At 37.3% G+C, this 22,190-nt stretch overlaps 1 protein-coding gene across 1 annotated transcript in view; it reads right to left on the reverse strand.

The window, feature by feature from the left end:
* Window positions 1–591: 591 nt before the first annotated feature.
* BUB1B (BUB1 mitotic checkpoint serine/threonine kinase B) overlaps window positions 592–22,190 on the reverse strand; it is a 51,138-nt gene continuing 29,539 nt past the window's right edge. The window contains exons 10-23 of the mRNA XM_008536348.2: window positions 17,679–17,791; window positions 17,042–17,157; window positions 16,408–16,457; window positions 14,979–15,039; window positions 14,743–14,848; window positions 11,141–11,415; window positions 10,058–10,191; window positions 9,642–9,782; window positions 9,015–9,115; window positions 6,830–6,979; window positions 5,038–5,180; window positions 3,791–3,962; window positions 2,902–3,008; window positions 592–1,140 (exon numbers count right to left, since the gene is read on the reverse strand). Coding sequence (XP_008534570.1) covers window positions 909–1,140; window positions 2,902–3,008; window positions 3,791–3,962; window positions 5,038–5,180; window positions 6,830–6,979; window positions 9,015–9,115; window positions 9,642–9,782; window positions 10,058–10,191; window positions 11,141–11,415; window positions 14,743–14,848; window positions 14,979–15,039; window positions 16,408–16,457; window positions 17,042–17,157; window positions 17,679–17,791 — 1,901 coding nt within the window. The 3' untranslated portion in view covers window positions 592–908. The remainder of the gene's footprint in view (window positions 1,141–2,901; window positions 3,009–3,790; window positions 3,963–5,037; window positions 5,181–6,829; window positions 6,980–9,014; window positions 9,116–9,641; window positions 9,783–10,057; window positions 10,192–11,140; window positions 11,416–14,742; window positions 14,849–14,978; window positions 15,040–16,407; window positions 16,458–17,041; window positions 17,158–17,678; window positions 17,792–22,190) is intronic.

Below are 22,190 nucleotides of genomic sequence, written 5' to 3' on the forward strand. Positions count from 1 at the left end.
GGGTCCAATACTTAAACTAGACTTATTCTCTCCTGAATTATCCATGCTTCCAAGTTATCCTTTTATTCTGATCTTCTGTCCCTTCAAATCTTCCAAACAACAAAACTCCCTTCTATTCTTTCATTAACCTTGCCCCTACCCAGTCATTCTGCAAGTAACAGAATGGAGATTATTCCATTTCTGAAAGGTTGCTAGACCCCATTCAAAATCTTTTCTTTTCCTTTCTAACAGACACAGTCCTAATCAAGAGACTCAGTAGCATCAGCACCACTAGATAACATAAATAGACCAAGGGGCCTGGTGGATAAAAAACAGAAACATTAAAATATAATGAAAACAATTTTGCCACTTGAAATTTAAGGAAATTTGGCCTTGTGCAAATCATTTCATTTACTTTTCACTCTAGACCACTTAGTGGAAGGTTGGGAACACCTAAAGGAATGGTTGGCTATTCTCTCTTATTATGATCCTATCATGGCAGTTCCAAGTCTAGGATATATACATTTTCATGGTAAAATAACTTCTGTCTGCAAAATCAAGCCATTTATTATCTTAGTTGAAAAAAAGTAGATGAGATGTTAGAAGCACAAATTTAACAAATACTATTTTATTATTTACAAAATACAGAGTGATCATAAGGGTACATGTCACAAATTACAAAAGGGAAATGTAGAGACAAATGTGTTAAATGACAACGTGGCACCCATTCATATGGAATCCGTTTAGAATAAAACAGTTCTTTAAAAGTTAGACAAGGCCAAGAGTACGTACATCACTGTGTAAAAAATGCCAGTTATCTAGAAATATACCTCTCCCAAGGGTAGGAAAGTGTTGGTAGTGTATCTAAATGTGTCCTAAATTAATTCTAGCATATCCGGGTCCTGCGTTCCACAATACAACCACTGGTTTTAGGCAGGAATCTGTGAGAGAGCTGATTGCCTATCTTGCTGGAAGAGCAAAGCCCCAGGACTGATTAACGTCCCCACCTTCCATAAAGCTTTGTTCAGGTGACTTTGGAATGTGGTATCAAACACCTCATTCATTTCTGCTGCAAGTTCCCTCAGAACAGACACTGTGGACTCATCACTGGCATTCAGAATCCGCACAAAGAATTTATTCCACAATTCACCATCTTTTAGCCTAAAAATATATAAAACCATTTCCATCAAATCAGGCATATAACAGTTAGACTTCTTTCTGTGTTTAACTCAGTGGTACATTTATGCACCAAGATGATTTAAGGTAATACCTAGAACTCTAGGGTTAGAGATCATGCAAGTAGTCCTTTGAAAGCCCAGGGTGGAACTACGAAAAAGAAAAAGACTACCATAGTGAGAAAAGCTATAATACAATGCACGTAAAGGGGAAGAAAGTCTCTCATCTGACACTATAAAGTTCCTCTGTGTACTAAGATGCAGCACTTCTCTTATACAAATAGAACAAAAATGAATTTTGTCTCTCCTCTAATTTTCCTGAAGTCTAGGTCATTAGAAAGACTACAGCTCCCCCTCTCCCCCTACCCAGTGGTTTATTATCTTCACAATCCTCTGAGAATCCTAAGCTTGACTGAAGTAACTACTGCTTAAATCTATGATGTTTGTATCTTCTTTTTTTTAAAATCAGAGAAGCTTCTATTACAGTCATCCCTTGGAATCGGCAGGGGAATGGTTCCAGGACCCCTGTGGATACCAAAATCTGTGGACACTCAAGTCCCTTATATAAAATGCATCATATTTGCCTCTAACCTACACACATCCTTCCGTACACTTTAAATCATTTCTAGATTACTTATAATACCTAATACAATGTAAATGCTATGTAAATAGTTGTTATACTGTATTGTTTAGGGAATAAATGACAAGAAAAAAGTCTGTACATGTTCGGTGCAGACGCAACAGTGAAGATCTTTGGATCCAAGATCGGTTGACTCTGCAGATGCAGAACCCACGGATACAGAGGGCCGACTGTATTGTCTAAGGCAGGGCTGTGAGGAAACCCCCAGTGACCCGACTTGTGCCTGTTTGTGTTAGACCTGCCTAGGACTATAACCAGCTGGAGACACTTGAATCTATCCTGTATGTCTTATATTATACCTGAAGCCCATTTTTAGAGTATATGATAGAGACAAGACTGGCCAAATTCTGAATTAATTAAAGGAAAAAATACAATTGAATTGTTGGGAGGGGGGCATGAAGGAGAAAGAATGTCAAATCTTCAACACTATTATATATTTTTTTAACTAAAGAATGTACCAATAAGTGGTAGATTGGTGAGCTTATTCTGGGAAGTCATTAGCTATGATAAGCTAAAGAGGAACTTGGAATATTTAATAAGTTTCATGAGCAGGCTTGAGGGAGTACTAAGGTTCTGAGACCAAGCAGCTCTTAATAAGAAAGCATTGACTTCTTCACCAAGGAGATTCAGTTCTCTGCTTGGGTTCCTTAAATAAATAAGAGCCTAAAAGCTTGGGTTCATTAAATAAATAAGAGCCTAAAATTAGTATATAATTTAGACACTTAACTCTCTTCAAGAGACGTTTATTAACTTTTGATAACAGTAACTATTAAAAAAGGGGGTAAGGCTAACACCAATTGGCTAGGAAATTATCTCACAAAATAGTTTAATTAACACTTCTAAACTGAGAGGCTTCCATACCACAGTTGCAGTCTACATGATACATCTAGGTCCAGAATGATGCCTGAAGTCTGAATAGCTTGACTCTTATCTTTAATTAGCAATTCCTCGGTCCTGCACTAGGTGCTCCACTGACAAAAGCTGGTTAAAATTAATGGAATCATAGCATTTGGACTAAGCAAACTAAAGCTGCCAAAGCAGAGAGAGCACCCAAGACAAAGAGAAAATTATTTGGATAAGCAAAGACCCTGAAATCACAATACTTACTCAGAAACGCTTTGGCTAAGTTTCCAGAGGGACCCATCCCAGAAGACCTGTAGGTGTTCCTTGAACAATAGTAAATGTGCTAAATCTGCTATACCAAACAGATCTACCTGAAATCACAAAAAGCACCATCAGCTAAAATAATTCTCTGCTACTATCATGGCAATTTGTTTATGTAGGAAGTTGAAAGGTATTATAATGCTTAACTAAGTTTACTTTATGACACATTTTCGTAGACTGTTCTTTACCCTACAGTAAAGGGAGAAGCTCCCCAAAGAAGTGATCAATAGAGCCAACTTTAGGAATTATCCTTAAGAACGAAAGATGACAAAAGGATCTGAACTGTCAGATTCAAATTTGTAGACCTATTGAATTTGCATGGACTCCAGCTGTGATCTAAATGTGGTCCACGTGATGAGTTCAGGTTCATGCTACAGATGCAATCGGCAAATGCCATATGTAAGAGCTGAGTCAGAAGGGATTTTTACATATAATGCTACCATATAAAACATGTTACATTTGTCCTAATGTTCTCTTTATATACATTTCATCTAATCCTCACAACAATTCTGATGTACACAGAGTACACTGCTATCCTTATGCTAAAGAGAAGATCACAGAAAATGACTTATAAAAGACCACATAGATAAGTGGTACAAATGGCCCTGACACTTAGGTTACTGAGTTACTCATGTGTCTGCATGTCTAAGTGTATATTCTTCAGTGTTGTGACAGAAAAATGGTACGTTTTGCTTGGCTTGGTAATATTTGAAAACTAGGTCATCTATTCTAGGAGAGACAATATCAGTAAACACTAGCTTTCATGGCTTATCTAGATAAGAAAGAGATTAAGAAACCTCTCCATATTTCCTCAGGTTTGTTGTACACTTACCTGGTAGGGAGAAGAACAGTTAGCCAGAATCTTTTGTCCTTCCAGGATCTGCACAGTCCGAAAGCCGCTGAGGGTAAAGACGTCTAGCTGTGCCCTAAGGTCGACACTGTAGGAAAAGTCCACTATCTTCAAAGCTTGATTGTTCTTATTAAAATCATAAGGATCATGGATTCTAAGCTCAGATTTAAGAGAAAGAGATAATAAAAATAGGCCATGAAAGAAGCTGCATAGCTGGTCTTTAAAAAAAGAAAAAAAAAAGGAAAGGAAAAAAAGAGGTACTGCAGGTGTGTCCTAGCTATCCAACAGCGCCCTCCCGTGGTTAGTTATGAAAATGCACCTGCAAGAGCTGCGGCAGTGTCCAGCCGAGCAGGGAACGTCAAGATTAGTTTAGTGACAAAAAGTATAGCTAAACCATAGTGCACGGCCACCACAGAACATTATCAGATAGTCAGGAGAAATGTAAAGAATGATTCTAACTTTTATTGTACATCAATGACCTCAGAGAGTAAGTTACCTGCTTACCCAAGACACAGGGTTGGGGCAGACAAAGCGTCTTTAAACCAGACTGCTTTACTCAAATACCACAAGATCAATGATCATTAAAAGGGTGTGTTGGTCCTCTAGTCCTTTTCAGAAAACAAAATCGCGGACCATCCTTGCCTTGTTCATGCCTCAATGTTTTCTCTAGTTTCTCAGTTCTTATTATTTGGGCCTCATTTCTTATTTCCTGCTCTGTGCTCACCCCTTGAACCTGATGGCTAAACTGGGTTTAATCTGAACCCTAACCCCTGTTCTTGATACAGTCTGCATTTACACTCGGGTTTTACCCACTTCTCTTGGCAATTAGCTCAATTCGGCCTGACTTAAGCTTTGGTCTTTGAAACTGAGCAGCGCCGAGGCTTTGCTAACATCCTCGCTTGATCCGCACTGGCCCCACTCAAAGAAAGACTAGACAATCCACTTCCCATTCCCTCAAATATTCATATATTATGTCTTTTCTTGATAGGAATCATCACAATACTCAGAGTAGTTGATTATTTTTTCTGAATTACTGTTATTTCCTCAACGTATTTTCTTTTCTTTGAATTCTTTTAAACTATTCCTCATGATTATTGACCCTAACGTATCAAATATTCTCTTAACATACTATGTTCATCAATATGGCATTTATCAAAAGGCAAAAGAAAATGGCAACTTCCATGTTTTAAGAGAAAGCTGACAGAATTATGAGAATGAAAAGGACCAACCTGTTTCTAAGAATCAGACTCCTTGGACTCAAGTCACCATGGACTATTTCTGCTTTGTGTAGTTTCTCCACTACTGTCAAAAGGTTATAAATGACCAACACTGTTATTTCATGGGTAATAAATTCACTGTGTTGAAGAAGATCCTGGAAATAGAAGGACAGAAACCTCAGTATTTCTGAAGTTGGGGTGACTGTACTCACACTCAGTGCCTTGGTAACTGCTGCGTTCACTCCTCCTTATTCTCGACTAGAACGTGGGCTCCTCTCTAGGTTGGGTCTTTGTCCCAGTTTTAACAACACTGCTCTCCTACAGGATTGTTTCTAAGAGTTTGATGAAATAATGGATAAGAGAATCAATGATGAGCTTGGCCCATAATAGGTGCTCTATAAATGGGACTTTTAAAATATCCTCATTCCAACCATTTCGGAGAATTCATATCACCATCAAAATAAGCAACAAAACTTTCTTAAGAACATTCCAAAGAATAAAATGATATATTGTGTTTGGGTTCTAAAAATAATCCAGTGGCGAGGAGTATAGATAAAACAAGAGTGGCAAAAATAGACCTCTGGTTTCCACTCCTTATGTAAGGAGCTTGGAAGTTGCCATTCTGTCCTAACAAGTAAAAAGCTAACAGACCGAAAAATCAACAATTCTTCTAGGATCTGTAAGCATATAGATCTCCACACTTTTGCGAGTTTTACCTCTAGGAGTGAGACCAGGTTTTCACAGTAAATATTGAAGAAAAATTCCTCTCATGCTTCCGGCACAGGGAACAGAAAAGGAACCATTTTGAAATGGTTGTTCTTCTTAACAAGCCCTGTCCTCTGCAGAAATTAGTTAACCAGAGCGTAACCTGCTGGGGTATTATTAGAACCTACCTGACCTGGGGAAGGAAAACACCTGACTCTAGCCCATTCTAGCCATCCTGTCCCATGTAACGGGGGGAGAAAAAAACTGAGAAACACTTGTGAAGTTCACAGTCCAGAGGCAGACACTCACTATACAAGAATATAAGTCATAGGACTATGCACTGCTTCTCCTCCCCTCCCACCTTATCACTGCATTACTAAAGGCCTATGTACAACAGTTCCTTCTACCCAGCAGAACATCATGTCCGGTTATTAAGAAAAAAATTATAAGGCATACTAAAAGGCAAAAAACACAATTTGAAGAGACAGAGCATCAGAACCAGACATGGCAGGGATGTTGGATTTATCAGACCAGGAATTGAAAACAAGAGTGGCCATGAGCTGGGGCTGGCCCGATGGCATAGTGGTTAAGTTTGGCACGCTTGACTTCAGCAGCCTGGGGTTCACAGGTTTGGATCCTGGGCACAGACCTACACCAGTCATCAAGCCATGCTGTGGCAGCAACCCATATACAAAATAGAGGAAGATGGGCACAGATGTTCGCTCAGGGCCACTCTTCCTCAAGCAAAAAGAGGAAGATTGGCAATATGTGTTAGGGCAGGGCCAATCTTCCTTATGAAAAAAAACAAGAAAAAAAAAAGAGGGCAGCCATGAGCTGATGATGATCTTAGTTAGATGACTGGGTCATTGCACAATTGTTGACTTTTATGTTTGAAAATTGACATAAGTTAAAAAAAAAAATACCAAAAAGGCTCTTGGTCAAAATAACTTGGGAAAAGACACTGACCAATGCTTTTAATTTATGATTTAATTAGTCTATTTCTAGAATAACAGGAATTTTGTTCTAAATTTCTTTGCTAAATGGAGGACAAATCTCTCTACTTGAGGACTTTAAATTATGTTTTTATATTATTGCAAACCTGAAGGGTGAAGCAGTTTATATACTGATGCCAAACAATACAGCCATCTTGGTACTGATAACAGCTGCACAAATTATCACACTCCTCATTTAAACGTTCCTGTAACTGGAGGTTGATATAAAAGTCCCATGGGACAAGCTGAGAAGATACCTGTAAGAAATTATATTTAAAAAATAAGAGCAATTAGAATCGATGGTTACGGTGGGCAAATTGAAAACACTCCCTCCAGTCCTTCGAATACCTCAACAAACAAAATAGTGAAGGGATGTTTTAAAGGTATAAATGTAGAACAAAGGGCACAGCAGCAACCAATGCCGGAAAGGAAACAAGAGGTAACTACTTGGCAGACCTAAGGAAACGTGATTCTAGCAGTGGAGAAAACTGAGAACACCCAAATTTATACTGCAAGACCATCTTCCTATAGTATAAAACTGTGGCACTAATTACCTATGGGAGTAAGGGTGAAGGTGGAGCTAAAACAGGAGTTAAAACTCTGTTAAAGAGGAAGGTAGACCCCAGAGTTCCCCTCCTGCTCCTGTGGCCCAGCCTAGCAACTGCCTCTCCTCCATTCCAGAAGTCCAGAAGTTTATTCCCAGAGAGCATAAAACAGAAGGGCTCTTGACTAGAGGATACCAGGTGCTGTGGAGGGTGGGAACACCACATGGAGAAGAGGAAAAGGAAGTTTATATATCAAATATCAAGATACACCTCCCTGCCCCTCCACTCTCCAGACTAATTTTCCCAACTCAGCTGTCAGGAAGCTAGCAGCCAGGACTATACGCTCCAGGCGGGAAATCAGAAGTATTTGCTGAGGGATCTGATCAGCCCAAGAGAAAAGACCTAAAAGATTGGGGGTTTTCCAATAAAATGTCCAAGTGAGATCATCCTACAGCGAGGCCCACAGCTTTCAAAGTCCCTCCAAATACACAGAGCTTTCAATTAGCTTTTAGAGTCCCACACTTAAACATGAATACAGAGCCAAAGACTTAAAGAAAGCCTCTAATATGAAAGACAGAGATCAGAACAGACAACAGGAAACCAATGATGCAGGGAGAAAAAAATTTAAAGCATCATTAATATACTCAGAGATTTAAGGAATATTCCATCTTTGAAATAAAGAACAGAATGCTACAAAGAAGAAAACTCTGACCATAAAAAAGAGCTCTTGCAAATTAAATACATGAGAAAAGAAATGAAAAACCTAGTAAGAGTGAAAATAAAATTGACAAAACATTCCAGAAAGTAAAGCAGAAAGACAATGAGATAGAAAATAGGAGAAAAAAGATAAGATTTTTAAAGGATCTGTCCAGATCATGTATTTTAATAAAAGGAATTCTAGAATGAGAGAACAGAGAGGACTGAGGGGAAGAATAATTTATCCTTTGAAGAAAATTTCTCAGAACTGAAGGAATTTCCAGATTGAAATGACCACCAAGTGTCTAGCATATGGGTGATAACAGACTTTTCCAAAGCATGTAATTGTGAAATTTCAGAATACTGGGAAGAAACACAACGTCCCACAAGGATCCAGGGAGAGGGAAAAACAGTCACACACAAAGAATGGCAAAAGAATTTAAAAGCAAAAAGAAGCCAAAAGATAATGGAGCTCATGTTCAAAATTCTAAGGAAAAAAGTTTTGAACCTAGAACTCTAATATCCAGCCAAACTACCAATCAAGATGAGGAATAAGCAATTGTCTGACATGCAAGGATTCAAACAATTTACATCCCATGCATCCTTTCTCAGGAAGCTACTATAATACGATGGCTTAAATCAAGAAAGAAGGAAAAATGGTATCCAATATCGCTGGGCATCTACAAAAGAAAGAGGTACTGTGAATCCCAAGGATGATGGTGAATGGAAACTTGATGGTGATACTGTGTACGTGTGAAGCCTAGAATGTAATTGTGCAGGTTGGAGCAGGCCAGAAAATTTCAGGAGAGATTTCCTCAAAAAGATAACATTGATAATACATTTGGACATATTAAGAGATTTACACAATAGCCTCTCATTTTTGATGTCTGATCCTGGCATATAACAGTGAGTGATTTCTTGATGCCTCACAGACTTTGCTATAAGGAAGCTTAAGGACTATTAGAAGGATCTGATGGTACATGGGGTCACAGTTACTGCTTCAACCCATATTATTTACAAGATAATTGAAATGACAAAGAATCAGTCCTACCTTTATTATGGTTAATTCTGCAGAGTTTCTTGGTGTCACCCAGAATAATTTGTAATCTTCACAGTTTAGATATTCTTGTTTAATGCAATAATCCTCATTACCTGTTGAGAAAATTTGATTCCATTTAAAAATCACTGTAAATATGTATAGCTCTCTGGATTTTACTTCCTGGTTTAAAAGCTAAAGGCACTTCATATTTGCCAGTTAGTACTACCTAGAATACTTTTCAAATTCACTTGTTAAAAATTGGAGGTGGGAGGTAGTGGGGTGCAGCCCGGTTGCATAGAGGTTAAGTTCATGTGCTGTGCTTCGGGGGCCCTAGGTTTGCAGGTTCGGATCTCAGGCACAGACCTACACAAGGCTCATCAAGCCATGCTGTGGTGGCATCCCACATACAAAAAAAGAAGAAGACTGGCAACAGATGTTAGCTCAGAGCAAATCTTCCTCACAAAAAAAAAAACTGCAAGAGAAGAAGAATTGCTATTGTTACTGGGATATAAACTTCAATAATGCTGTTTCTTACAATCTAGAAATATTTATTGTGCTCAAGCATCAAGCTCAAGTACAAAAAAGTCATTATTTGTAGACTGTCATACTCATAATGACAATGCATTCAGTGACACTTACCTAATTCAATTTCGTTCTCTATTTCCAACTTAGGCATTGGTCTATCTTCCACAAAAAACTCTGTAGAGGCACTCAGCTCTGGTAACGATTTTAGTAGTTGTCTGCGATACTCTGAACACCAGGGTGACTGAATAGGGTTGTCTGGGGGGAAAAATCATGCAAAAAACCTAAAATAGATATTATAATGGAGGAGGGGGGAAAAAAAAGATTGTGCAATTGACACTGCTAACCTAATAACACTCATCTATCTCAGGTCTCTATGATACTGTGTTCAGTTAGTATTAATTTATTCTAGAAAGTTCACAATTTATGGCAACTTTTCTAGAGAAGAAAAACAGAGCTCAGTTTGCTGAGGTAAGTACGCTCTCTACACTTGGATGTGGATATTTGCTTACAAGTGGTATATCTGAACCCACCCGCAGTCTCACTAGTGAGCTCCAGTTTCTCCGGAATTTGAAGACATTTGATGGAGGAGGTGCTTGCAACTGAGGCAGAAGATCCAGAGAACCCAGAGGAGTGTGTGGCTTCACGGCTGTCTTCAATAATTGGGCTGAAAGAATCACAAAGGAGTCAATCTTCATAGGGATAATACATATCAACCTATCTTTGTTATAATTTTATTTGATATTCAGTAGTTTCATTTTTAAAGTCCATTATTTTCATGAAACAGAAACAGATTCATAATTCAACAGGTTTAACCAGGGGTAACTTTGTTTGGTTGACAAGGAATGCCCAGCATTAAATTACTGAATTTTTGCTTTATTTACCTAGTCTATAGTAAATGCCTATTCTACATCTATTCTTAACTATTGAGACACATTGACTAAGACACTTTCTTCCTGTTTATCCTTTTTCTGGACTTTTTACTCTTCAATAAGAAAAGGTCAAGAAGGAAAAAGGGAAACCCACATAACTCAAGGTGAATACATACTAGCAAATGTGATAAAAAATTTCTTGGGGGAAAAAGTTTGAAACTACAATTTTAAAAGCACAAATTGGCAATTAAACAGTATTCCTAAAACTGGAATTAGTTTGTTTAAATTAGCCGACTTTTAAACATGGATAGATCATAAGGCTTAGTCATGCCATTCCCTCATACCTATTCTTTATTCATTTCCACCTCTCTAGCAAAAGATACTTAAAAAAGTACTTCTCTAGTTGCCCATGTGAAATCAGTACCAAGCTATTTTTCCATTACTTTAAATTCAGTAGTAAAGGAAAAATAAATGCCTCCTTCCTCCCAATTAGGTACACTTTGCCATTTCCTCAAAGATAGCATAATCCTCTTGGGACTCTTAGTACAACTATCAAAATTGGCTTCTTCTAACCCTCATATTCAAATCACTTATTAAACCCCACTGACACTGAATGAAAAGCACTTAGCACAGTACCTGGCAGGTAGTAAGAGCTCGAAAACTGAAGGCTATACCTGACAAGCACACACAGAATAAGAGAGCACTCTAACAAGCTGGTTGGTGCAACCTACAATGACCAATCACCTCAGCTTCTTGGTGCTGAGAGTCGGATTGTACATAGTGCCGCAGGCAGTCTGCTGGTCCTCAGAGGTCTTCACATCTAGATCCTCTTCCTGCAACAGTCTCTCAGGGTCGGAAGGGAGCTCCTTCAAGGATACTATCTCATGAAAAGGAGTGGATACAAAACGAGCTGCTCTAGCGAAGTCACAAGTGTCTTCTGGGTTTGGACAAATAGTTACATTTCTGAAACCTGTGATAATAGCATCCTCACTCAAGGGCTCAATTCCTGTAAATTCATCCTGAAAGAAAAACCACGTAAAGTTTAGCTGAAATATTTCAGTGAGCTTATGAATGGCCTATCTGTTTTATTTACAGAGACACAGATAAGTGATTTTCACCACAGGGTACAGAAGCAGTTTATCAGAACCTCTAGGAAAAGACAATTTTAAAAAACACATCATAAAATTTGAGGAAAAAAGTTTTGTATCATGAAAACAGCAAACTATATTTCTCAAAAAATACACTGTGAGGATTCTCCACACAAAGGAAAAATACTGGACAATAGTTTTTTTCCAACCATTTTCACCTAAGACTAATACTATTTTTCTTCTGGCTTTGGTCTAGAAAAATGTTCTAATAATCTGCTATCCTCCTAGTTTTTAAGTCTTCTTCTTCTGTGCCCAATACTTAATTTTTATTTTATTTTTTAAAGATAATTCATGATCATGGTAGAAAATATGAAAAACAAAGTATAAAGTATAAAAAAAGGAAAACATTTAAAATATGCGTGTCTTTAAAAGTAATACATGTATATGGTTTTAAAAAGTCAACTAGTTTAAAAGGAAATACAGTGAAAAGGTCTCCCTCCTGCATTTGACCCCAATCTCCATTCCAATTCCTGCTCCCCAGAGGCAACTGCAGTTTCCATGTACCTCTGGTAGGATACATACACAGTATATTCTATGCATTTAAAAAAGGGATTTTAAAACAAGTGAAATTATAGCATATATGCTACTATATACTATTCTTTCCCATATTTTTGGCATATTTTCTGTGCTATTAAAATTCTTTAAAAACATGATGGTCATGTGGGCCAGCTCTGTGGCCGAGTGGTCAAAATTCTGTGCACTCCACTTCAGTGGCCTGGGTTTGCGGGTTTGGGTCTCCAGCGCAAACCAGCTCCACTTGTCAGCCATGCTATGGGGGGTGTGCTGCATATAAAGTGGAGGCAGTTTGGCACAGATGTTGGCTTGGGGCAAATCTTCCTCAAGCAAAAGAAAAAAGAGGCAGATTGGCAACAGATGTTAGCTTAGGGCAAATCTTCTCACCCAAAAAACCAAAAACCTGATGGTCACACTGTGAGTCTATCAGAAGTTAACCAACTCTTTTAGGTTATTCTCTGTTTTTTACCATTATAAAACTATTTTAAATCTTCTTGCACATGTAAACCTTTATAAATATGTTACTTTTCTTAACAAAAATTCCTAAAAGTAGAATTATCAGGCCAAAAGCTTATGAACACCAAGGTTCCTTATACATATTATCTAGCTGCCCTCAGAGACTGTGCCAATTTCATAACCCTTGTGGATACTAGATATTAATTTTCTCGATCATTACCAATTTGACACATACTTTGAATTTCTGACTCAATGTTAGTAAGCAGAGGTGAGAGGTATATCTAGAAGAAACAATAAATGTAGCTAAAAAATTACAAGATTAAAGTAAAATAGATGTCTATTATCTAAGAATACATTACATGAAAATACCACTCATTAGTAGTTATAGCCCTATTAGTTTAGATATTTTAAATGTGATTTTCTTTTTTAGGGGAAAAAATTTCGGTAGGTATCTATTAACAAAATTTAAGACAAAAAACACTGATTAAGATTGACTCCTTCAACAATTCAGCCCATCCCTGAACAGCTAAACCTAGAACCACTGCCTCCAAATCCAGCCTATCTATTCATCAAGTTCTCTGGTGGTGTTCTCCAGAATATAGTATGTAATTAATTACTCTTCTACACTGTTATCTTTTCATAGCAGTCAGTGGACTATCAGAATTACCTGGGAAAGTATTTAAAACAGACAAAAGTACATGCTTGGACTTCATCCCTGGTAATTCCAATGCAGTATAGCTGAAACAGGGCCTGAGTTGTTAGTCATAAGCGACTTACTAGGCTCTCTGGGTTGCTGGAAATTTTCTGTTTTGATCTGGGTGGAGATTGCATGGATATTCACATATGTAAAAATTCATCTAGCTGTAAAATTAATATTTGTGCAGTTTACTGGATATGAAATATACCTCAATAAATAAAAAAAAGAAAACCATGTTTAAAAAAGTTCCCGAGTGATTCATTTCCTAGGATGTGGAGAACACACTGCTTGAAATCATTATAGCTACTGATCACATCTCCCCTTAAAAGTCTTCAGATTAAACATATTCAATTCTCTTCAACCTCAAGACAAGTTTCCAGATGCTAGTTTGAAGAGAGGAATGATTTTCTTCCCTAAAACTTTCAATGAAATGTCAATGATAAAGGTTATTTACTTTGACTTGAATGTCTATGGTGGGTCCTTTTATCCTAAGTATTATCATGTCACTAGTCCACAGAGGTTAAAATAGAACATTACTAAAGAAAAATGGTTGGTCCACATAACTTTCATTGCCACAAAAAGCATGTGATATAAAAACAAAGATGCTTTACTATGTCAGTTTTTAAAAAAAAGTGCTAAAGGCTTTTAAGACAGTGATTTTTTCCCCCACTTTAAAAAATTGAGATATAATTCACATACCAAAACCTCACCCTTTTAAAGAGTGGATTTTAGTGGTTTTCGGTATATTCACAAGGTTGTGCAACCATCAGCACTATCTAGCCCCAGAACATTTTCATCACTCCCCAAAAAAATCCTATACCCATTAGGATACTATATACCTATACTCTCCAACCCCGCCTCTCTCTAATCTCCTGGAAATCCCTAGTCTACTTTCTGTCTTTATGGATTTGTCTATTCTGGACATTTCACATAAATGGAACCATATAATTTTTTGTGTTTGGCTTCATTCATTTGGCAGAGTGTTTTCAAGGTTCTTTCATGTTGTAAGACGTATCAGTACTTCACTCCTTTCTATGGCTGAAGAATATTCCATTGTATGGATATACAACATTTTGTTTTTCCATGCATCAACTCATGGACACTGGGTTGTTTTCATTTTTTGGCTATTATGAATGATGCCACTACGAACATTCACGTATGAGTTTTTTGTGTGAACACATGCTTTTAATTCTCTTGGAAATATGCCTAGGAGGGAACTCTATGTTTAACATTTTGGGGAACTAGAAAACTGTTTTCTAAAGTGGAAGCACCATTTTACGTTCCCACCAGCAATGTATGAGGGTTCTAACTTCTCCACATCCTTACCAACACTTGTTATTTTCTGTCTTTTTGATTATAGCCATCCTAGTTCGTGTGAAGCAGTATCTCACTGTAGTTTTGATTTGCATTCTCAGATAAATAATGTGCTTATTTCAAGCCAGTGATTTTAATTTTAGCCCTAAACTTTCGTGAGAATTTAGTGAAACAATCCATTAGTCCATCTATATTAACTTAGGGATACCGCTCCTTACACAAACATCTGGAGACACATCCTCATTTGAGTTGATGATTTCTGAAGTTTTGAGAATTGCAAGGGGTCTTCGTTGGGCTAAAACTCGTGGGGGATCTTCAGGAGGACTGTAAAAAGACAGACTACATTTAGCATTTTTTCTTCTGTCAACATATGTATATAGTAACCCCCTAATTCATCCTCATTTATAATAATAGAAAACTTTTCAGTGTTAAAACAAAACAAAAAACCTCAAACCTGATATTCTTTTTTTCTGAAAGAAGAAACTCGTCAAAAATGGAGAAAGGTATACGGGGACCTACAGAAAGAGAGACTAGATTTATACTCAAGAGTAAATGCCCTATTCTTCAAGACAACTAGATCAATTAATATTTTGTGTTGTTTGAAAGCAGAAAGGCAATCTGTTTGTTTTTCATAATAAACAATTTCAAGCATATAAAAGGAGAGATCATTTAATAACAATTATCTAAACAAGGATGACCTTGTTTCACCTTTATTCCCCACCACCACTACTATTGCCCAAACCCAGGCAACTCTGGATTATTGTGAAGCAAATCCAAGACATCATATCATTTCATCTGTAAATATTTCAGTACATATTTCTAAATAGAAACAGAGAGGGTCTTTTTAAAAAGTATAATCTCAAAACATGATCATATCTACAGAATTAAGAATTTCTGACTATCAAATATCTAGTCACAAATTTCACATTTTACTAAAATTTTTTAGAAAGTTTGCATTGGGAATGCAGAATAAGATTCATATACTGTGACTGGCTGAAATGCCTTTTAAGTCACTTTTATTCCATGGGGGGTTTTTTCCTTTAGTAATATTTTGTTGAAGAAACTGGGTTGTTTGCCCCATAATGCTGGATTTTTTGCCACATCCTCCTGTGTTGTTTAACATGTTCCTCCATGATTTATATTTCCTATAAATTGAATCAGAGGTTTAATCAGATTCTATTTAACGGTTTTTAAAAAACTACTTATAGGTGGATACTCATGTTTTTACCACTTTTTTCTTTTTTTTTGCTTTTTCTCCCCAAATCCCCCCAGTACATAGCTGCATATTTCAGCTGTGGGTCCTTCTAATTGTGGCATGTGGGACGCCGCCTCAACAAGCCCTGGTGAATGGTGCCATGTCTGCACCCAGGATCCAACCAGTGAAACCCTGGGCCACCAAAGCGGAGCAGGTGAACTTAACCACTCAGCCACAGGGCCGGCCCCGGTTTTGCCACTTTTAACATGTTTCTGAATGGAAAAGAGAACAAATTTAAATATAAAGTAGGTTTAGATTTAAGACTTTTTTTTTTCTTCCAAAAGACCACTTTCCAGTCTTGGCTGCTGGGTACTATTGATATGCTTAACTGAGTGTACACTAGCTAAAGTGGAAGATTATTTGGTAGTTAGCATAAATTTAAATTTACATTTAAACCAAATGTTTCAAAGCACTGAGGAATTTTATGAAAGTACTCTTTCAAATGTCTATCCTATCTTGAATCATATGCTTATAACTGAATTCCATGATTCAAAGATACAATAATACCTTAGTACCCCCTCTGCCTTCTTTCAACTCCCTTTACCATAATTAAGAAAAATATTTACAACTCGTTACTAAAGCATTTGTTATCAGCAAGTTCTTCATGAGATTGTCAAATACAGCCCACCTTCAGAATGAGGTTGTTCTTGCCAAATGTTTTCTGCAAGTGAAGTCTCCCTGTGAAGAAACTTGTTTTAAAACACATGCTTAGTACCCACAGAAAGAATTATTTAATTCTTAAAAGTCCAAGAGGGTTTTTCAATAAATATCATCTTTGCTCTAAGGTAAAGAAAATATTCTAGCACTGTCAGTCCAAATTCTTTAAGAAGATAGAACCTTCAGTCATTAAAATTGTTATTGAAGTATATTTGATAATAGATGTTAAGTTACATTAACAGTATAAACAGATTACAAAAATGGTAAACTCTCAGTTTTATAAAACAAAACAAGAACAGGACACATAAGGAGAGATGTACCAATGTTAATAGTAGTTATCTCTTGATGGTGGAAATGGGTGGTTTATCTTTTAAAAAATTATTTATATCTGATTGTTTCTATAGGAAACATGTATTTTTTTTTAATGGAAGTCAGTACTCTGTTCTCCTTCATCAGCATCAAAGCTTATTTTGAGACAGAGACTTGCAAAAATCATGTCTTCTTGATACTATAAAAATCAAGGAGAATTCAAGTCAGTAGAGAGTAAAAGGTCAGTTCTAAATGCCCTCCTATAAGCACTGTCCCTTCCACCAATGTGGTCCTACCTGGCACAAGCGTTTACTGGACAAAGAGAATTGGATAGAGCCACTCCTGGTATTTCCTGAGACTCTGAAGCAATTCGAAATTCAGCTGCCTCCTTTGTAGGCATCTTCTCTTCTTGCTATTTGCATTAAACAAACAAAATCAATGTATCCCTCCTATCTAGAAAATGCTACCTATTTCCAAGCTTTACAAAATTAGCTTTACTATACTTTTCCCTAGATATCCACTAACCACATAAAATGTCTGTACCACAAGTTCTTTCTAATAATTTATGTGGTTAGTATAAACTGGGACTGTTGTACTCAACTGAGCAGGGCCAAGCATATACCGAATTTCTTCAGATAACCTCATTTTAATGGAATATGGCTAAAATAAAAAGTTGGAGTCAGAAGTAACAAAACAATGGTTTAGAGTATAACTAAGAAGTCAATAAATTGCATCACTTATATCACATGCCACATATTCCATTTAAAGTCACCTGCTAAATAACTTTCCTGCTCAATTTTGCTGCTACTAATAGCTAAGAAATGACTAGAAACTCTGAAGGCGGTCGAGATGACTTTTACCTTCTATACTTTTATATTGTTTAAATTTGGTTCAATAAGCATTAGTTTTGTGTATTAAAAAAATGGAAATGACCTGATCATCTGCTCTTTCTTGCTGAATAGTTTGGATTTCTTTTAGCTTCTTCTCCATCTCTTCAATCTGTTTCTGCATTTCTGCTCTCTTCTCTGCACTGGTCAGTAGCTCGGCTAGAAACAGTAAAGTGAGCTGAGGCATTACTCCTCATAGCAAATTATTCTGTCAGAAACTGTCTCTGGGACTCATGTCCTCAACATATATCTTAATATTACAGATGAGAATGATATAAGTGATAACCTCAACTTGAGGTCTAGGTCTCTATTCTTTTATAAATTCAGTCAATAAAAAACAGACACGTACAATTCTGAGCATTTAGGTTTCAGTGAGGCATAATACAAAGTCCTTGGTCATGTGACGTTAACATTCAATTTGGGTGAGACAAATATACACATACAAATTAACAAGAAAATCAGTGTTTAAAATAAAATAGGTGATGTGAGCATGTGTGACTGGGTAGGGTGATGGAGGTCAGGGGCTACTTAAGACTGACGATCAGGGAAGATCATTCTAAGAAAGTGACATTATAAAGCTGTAACATGAAGGACAAGGGGCCAGTCATATAAAGATCTAGGGAAAGACTCTAGGACAAGGGACTAACTGGCACAAAGGCCCTAATGCAGGAACAAGCTCACTGTGTTCAAGAATCAAAAAGAAGCCCAGAATGGTTGTAGAATAGTAAGAGAGACAAAAGTAAAAGATGAGGTTGGAGAGGTAGGCAGCGGCCAAGTCATGTGGGGCAAAGACTTTATCCTGCATTCTAAGACAATGAGTGACATGATCTGACTTTTTAAACAGATCATTTGCTGTGAGCAAAATGGACTGTGGAAAGGCCAGAATGAGGGCAGAAAGTCCAGCTGCAGTAGTCCAGGTAAAAGACTGTGGTTTGAATCAATGTAATAATGGGAATGGTGATAAATGAAGGATTTAGGAAATTTTTTGGTAGTAGAGTTGATAGCCTTATCCACTAGATATGGGGGAATGGTAAGGAAAGAGGGATCAAAGATGACTTCTGGATTTTTTTGGCTTCAACCAACTGGGCGCGTGGTGATACCTTTTACTGAGATGAGGAAGCCTGTGGTACATGTGTGTTGGGGTGTGGTCTGTAGCAGAAATCAATAATTCTGTTTTGGCTATGTTGAGTTTAAAATGTCTATTAGGAGAGCCAACAGATGCAGGCAAGTAAATATGAGTCTGGAGTACAGCTGTAACATTAAGGACAGGGAAATAAATTTGAGAGTCCATGGTTTGTAAAAAGTATTTAATCCATTACCTAGAGATGTAGAAAGAAAAGATAATTGGAATATTCCAGGACTATATCCTGGGCCTCTGGAAGAGATCCTTGATGAGAAGAATAGCAGTAAAGGAAATGGAGAGGGAATATACACCAAGGAAAAAGACGAAGAGAAGAATTTTGTAAAGAAGTATTTCATGAACTGTACCAAACGAAGTCAAGACGTCAATAAAGACCACGATTAAGAAACGGCCATTGACAACCAGAATTCAGCAATTCATCAAAAGAAGCATACATCATGATCAGGTGGGATTCATACCAGGGACACAGGGATGGTTCAACATCCACAAATCAATCAACGTGATACACCACATCAACAAACTGAGGAATAAAAACCACATGATCATCTCAATAGATGCAGAGAAGGCATTTGACAAGATCCAACAGCCATTTATGATAAAAACTCTGAACAAAATGGGCATAGAAGGAAACTACCTCAACATAATAAAGGCCATATATGACAAACCCATAGCCAACATCATACTCAATGGGCAAAAACTGAACGCCATCCCCCTGAAAACAGGAACCAGACAAGGATGCCCTCTATCACCACTCTTATTTAACATAGTACTGGAGGTCCTGGCCAGAGCAATCAGGCAAGAAAAAGGAATAAAAGGAATCCAAATAGGGAGGGAAGAAGTGAAACTCTCGCTGTTTGCAGACGACATGATCTTATATATAGAAAACCCCAAAGAATCCATTGGAAAACTGTTAGAAGTAATCAACAACTACAGCAAAGTTGCAGGGTATAAAATCAATTTGCATTAATCAGTAGCATTTCTATACTCCAGTAATGAACCAACAGAAAAAGAACTCAAGAATACAATACCATTCACAATCGCAACAAAAAGAATAAAATACCTTGGGGTAAATTTAACTAAGGAAGTGAAGGACCTATATAATGAAAATTACAAGGCCTTTCTGAGAGAATTGGATGACGACATAAGGAGATGGAAAGACATTCCATGTACATGGATTGGAAGAATAAACATAGTTAAAATGTCCGTTCTACCTAAAGCAATCTACAGATTCAATGCCATCCCAATCAGAATCCCAATGACATTCTTTACAGAATTAGAACAAAGAATCCTAAAATTCATATGGGCCACAAAAGACCCCGAATTTCTAAAGCAATCCTGAGAAAAAAGAACAAAACGGGAGGCATCACAATCCCTGACTTCAAAACATACTACAAAGCTACAGTAATCAAAACAGCATGGTACTGGTACAAAAGCAGGTGCACAGATCAATGGAACAGAATTGAAAGCCCAGAAATAAAACCACACATCTATGGACAGCTTATCTTTGACAAAGGAGCTGAGGGCATACAATGGAGAAAAGAAAGTCTTTTCAACAAATGGTGCTGGGAAAACTGGAAAGCCACATGCAAAAGAATGAAAATTGACCATTCTTTTTCGCCATTCACCAAAATAAACTCAAAATGGATCAAAGACCTAAAGGTGAGACCTGAAACCATAAGGCGTCTGGAAGAAAACGTAGGCAGTACACTCTTTGACATCAGTATTAAAAGGATCTTTTCGGACACCATGCCTTCTCAGAGAAGGGAAACAATAGAAAGAATAAACAAATGGGACTTCATCAGACTAAAGAGCTTCTTCAAGGCAAATGAAAACAAGATTGAAACAAAAAACCAACCCACTAACTGGGAAAAAATATTTGCAAGTCATATATCTGACAAATATATAATATATAAAGAACTCTCGCAACTCAACCACAAAACATCAAACAACCCAATCAAAAAATGGGCTGGAGACATGAACAGACATTTCTCCAAAGAAGATATACTGATGGCCAATAGGCACATGAAAAGATGCTCATCATCGCTGATCATCAGGGAAATGCAAATCAAAACTACACTAAGATATCACCTTACACCCATTAGAATGACAAAATATCTAAAACTAATAGCAACAAATGTTGGAGAGGTTGCGGAGAAAAAGGAACCCTCATACACTGCTGGTGGGAATGCAAACTGGTGCAGCCACTATGGAAAACAGTACGGAGATTCCTCAAAAAATTAAAAATAGAACTACCATACGATCCAGCCATCCCACTACTGGGTATTTATCCAAAGAGCTTGAAGTCAGCAATCCCGAAAGTCTTATGCACCCCAATGTTTATTGCAGCACTGTTTACAATAGCCAAGACGTGGAAGCAACCTAAGTGTCCAGCAACAGATGAATGGATAAAGAAGATGTGGTACATATATACAATGGAATACTACTCAGCTGCAAAACAGAACAAAATCATTCCATTTGCAATAACATGGATGGACCTTGAGAGAATTATGTTAAGTGAAATAAGCCAGCGAGAGAAGGACAATCTGTGTATGACTCCACTCATATGAGGAATTTAAAATTATGGACTAAGAACAGTTCAGTGGATACCAGGGGAAAGGTGGGGTGGGGGGTGGGCACAAAGGGTGAAGTGGTGAACCTACAACACGACTGACAAACATTAATGTACAACTGAAATTTCACAAGATTGTAACCTATCAATAACTCAATAAAAAAAACAAAACAAACAAACAAAAAAGAAACGGCCGTTGAAGGAGTTTTCTGCTGACCAAGATCAGAGCTGCTTTACTGGAATAGAAGGGATGCTTGAGGAAATAATAGGCAGTGAAGAAGATTACAATTGCCAGGAAATTTTGCTGTGAAGGAGAGTAGAGAAACAGAATAGTAGCTGGAGAAGAATGTGAGGATAATGGAGGACCTTTTTTTTTAAAGAATGAAGACATTAGAGTATATTTGTATGATGGTAAGAATGGTTTAGTAAAAAGGGAAAATGCTGGAGGGGAAAGAAAAAAGGGCCACTCCATTGATAGGAACAGAAAAATGTTAACTTTAACAGAAAGAATGTTAGAGTGTATATGTATAGATTGCAGATATGTTGGTGGAAGAAAAGGGAGTTATCATTGTACTCCTATTTTCTCAATGAAGTATGAAGCGAGATCATAGCTGAGGAGGGGCAGGGATGTAGAAGATTTGAAAATGTAAAAGAAAATTAAATCAGCTGTTTAGCAGAAAGAAGAAATTCACATACCAGGAAGCTGTAGTAAGACTGCTAGGCACTGGTGAATGCCCATTTGAGATTTGTGGTCATGAATTAAAGTGAGACCAGTACATACAGTTGCATTTTTCTCCAGCTACATTTAAACTACTTGGGTACAGATGTGTTAGCAGTTGGCGGGATTT

Source organism: Equus przewalskii, chromosome 1 (assembly GCF_037783145.1).
Source record: "Equus przewalskii isolate Varuska chromosome 1, EquPr2, whole genome shotgun sequence".
NCBI lineage: Eukaryota > Metazoa > Chordata > Mammalia > Perissodactyla > Equidae > Equus > Equus przewalskii.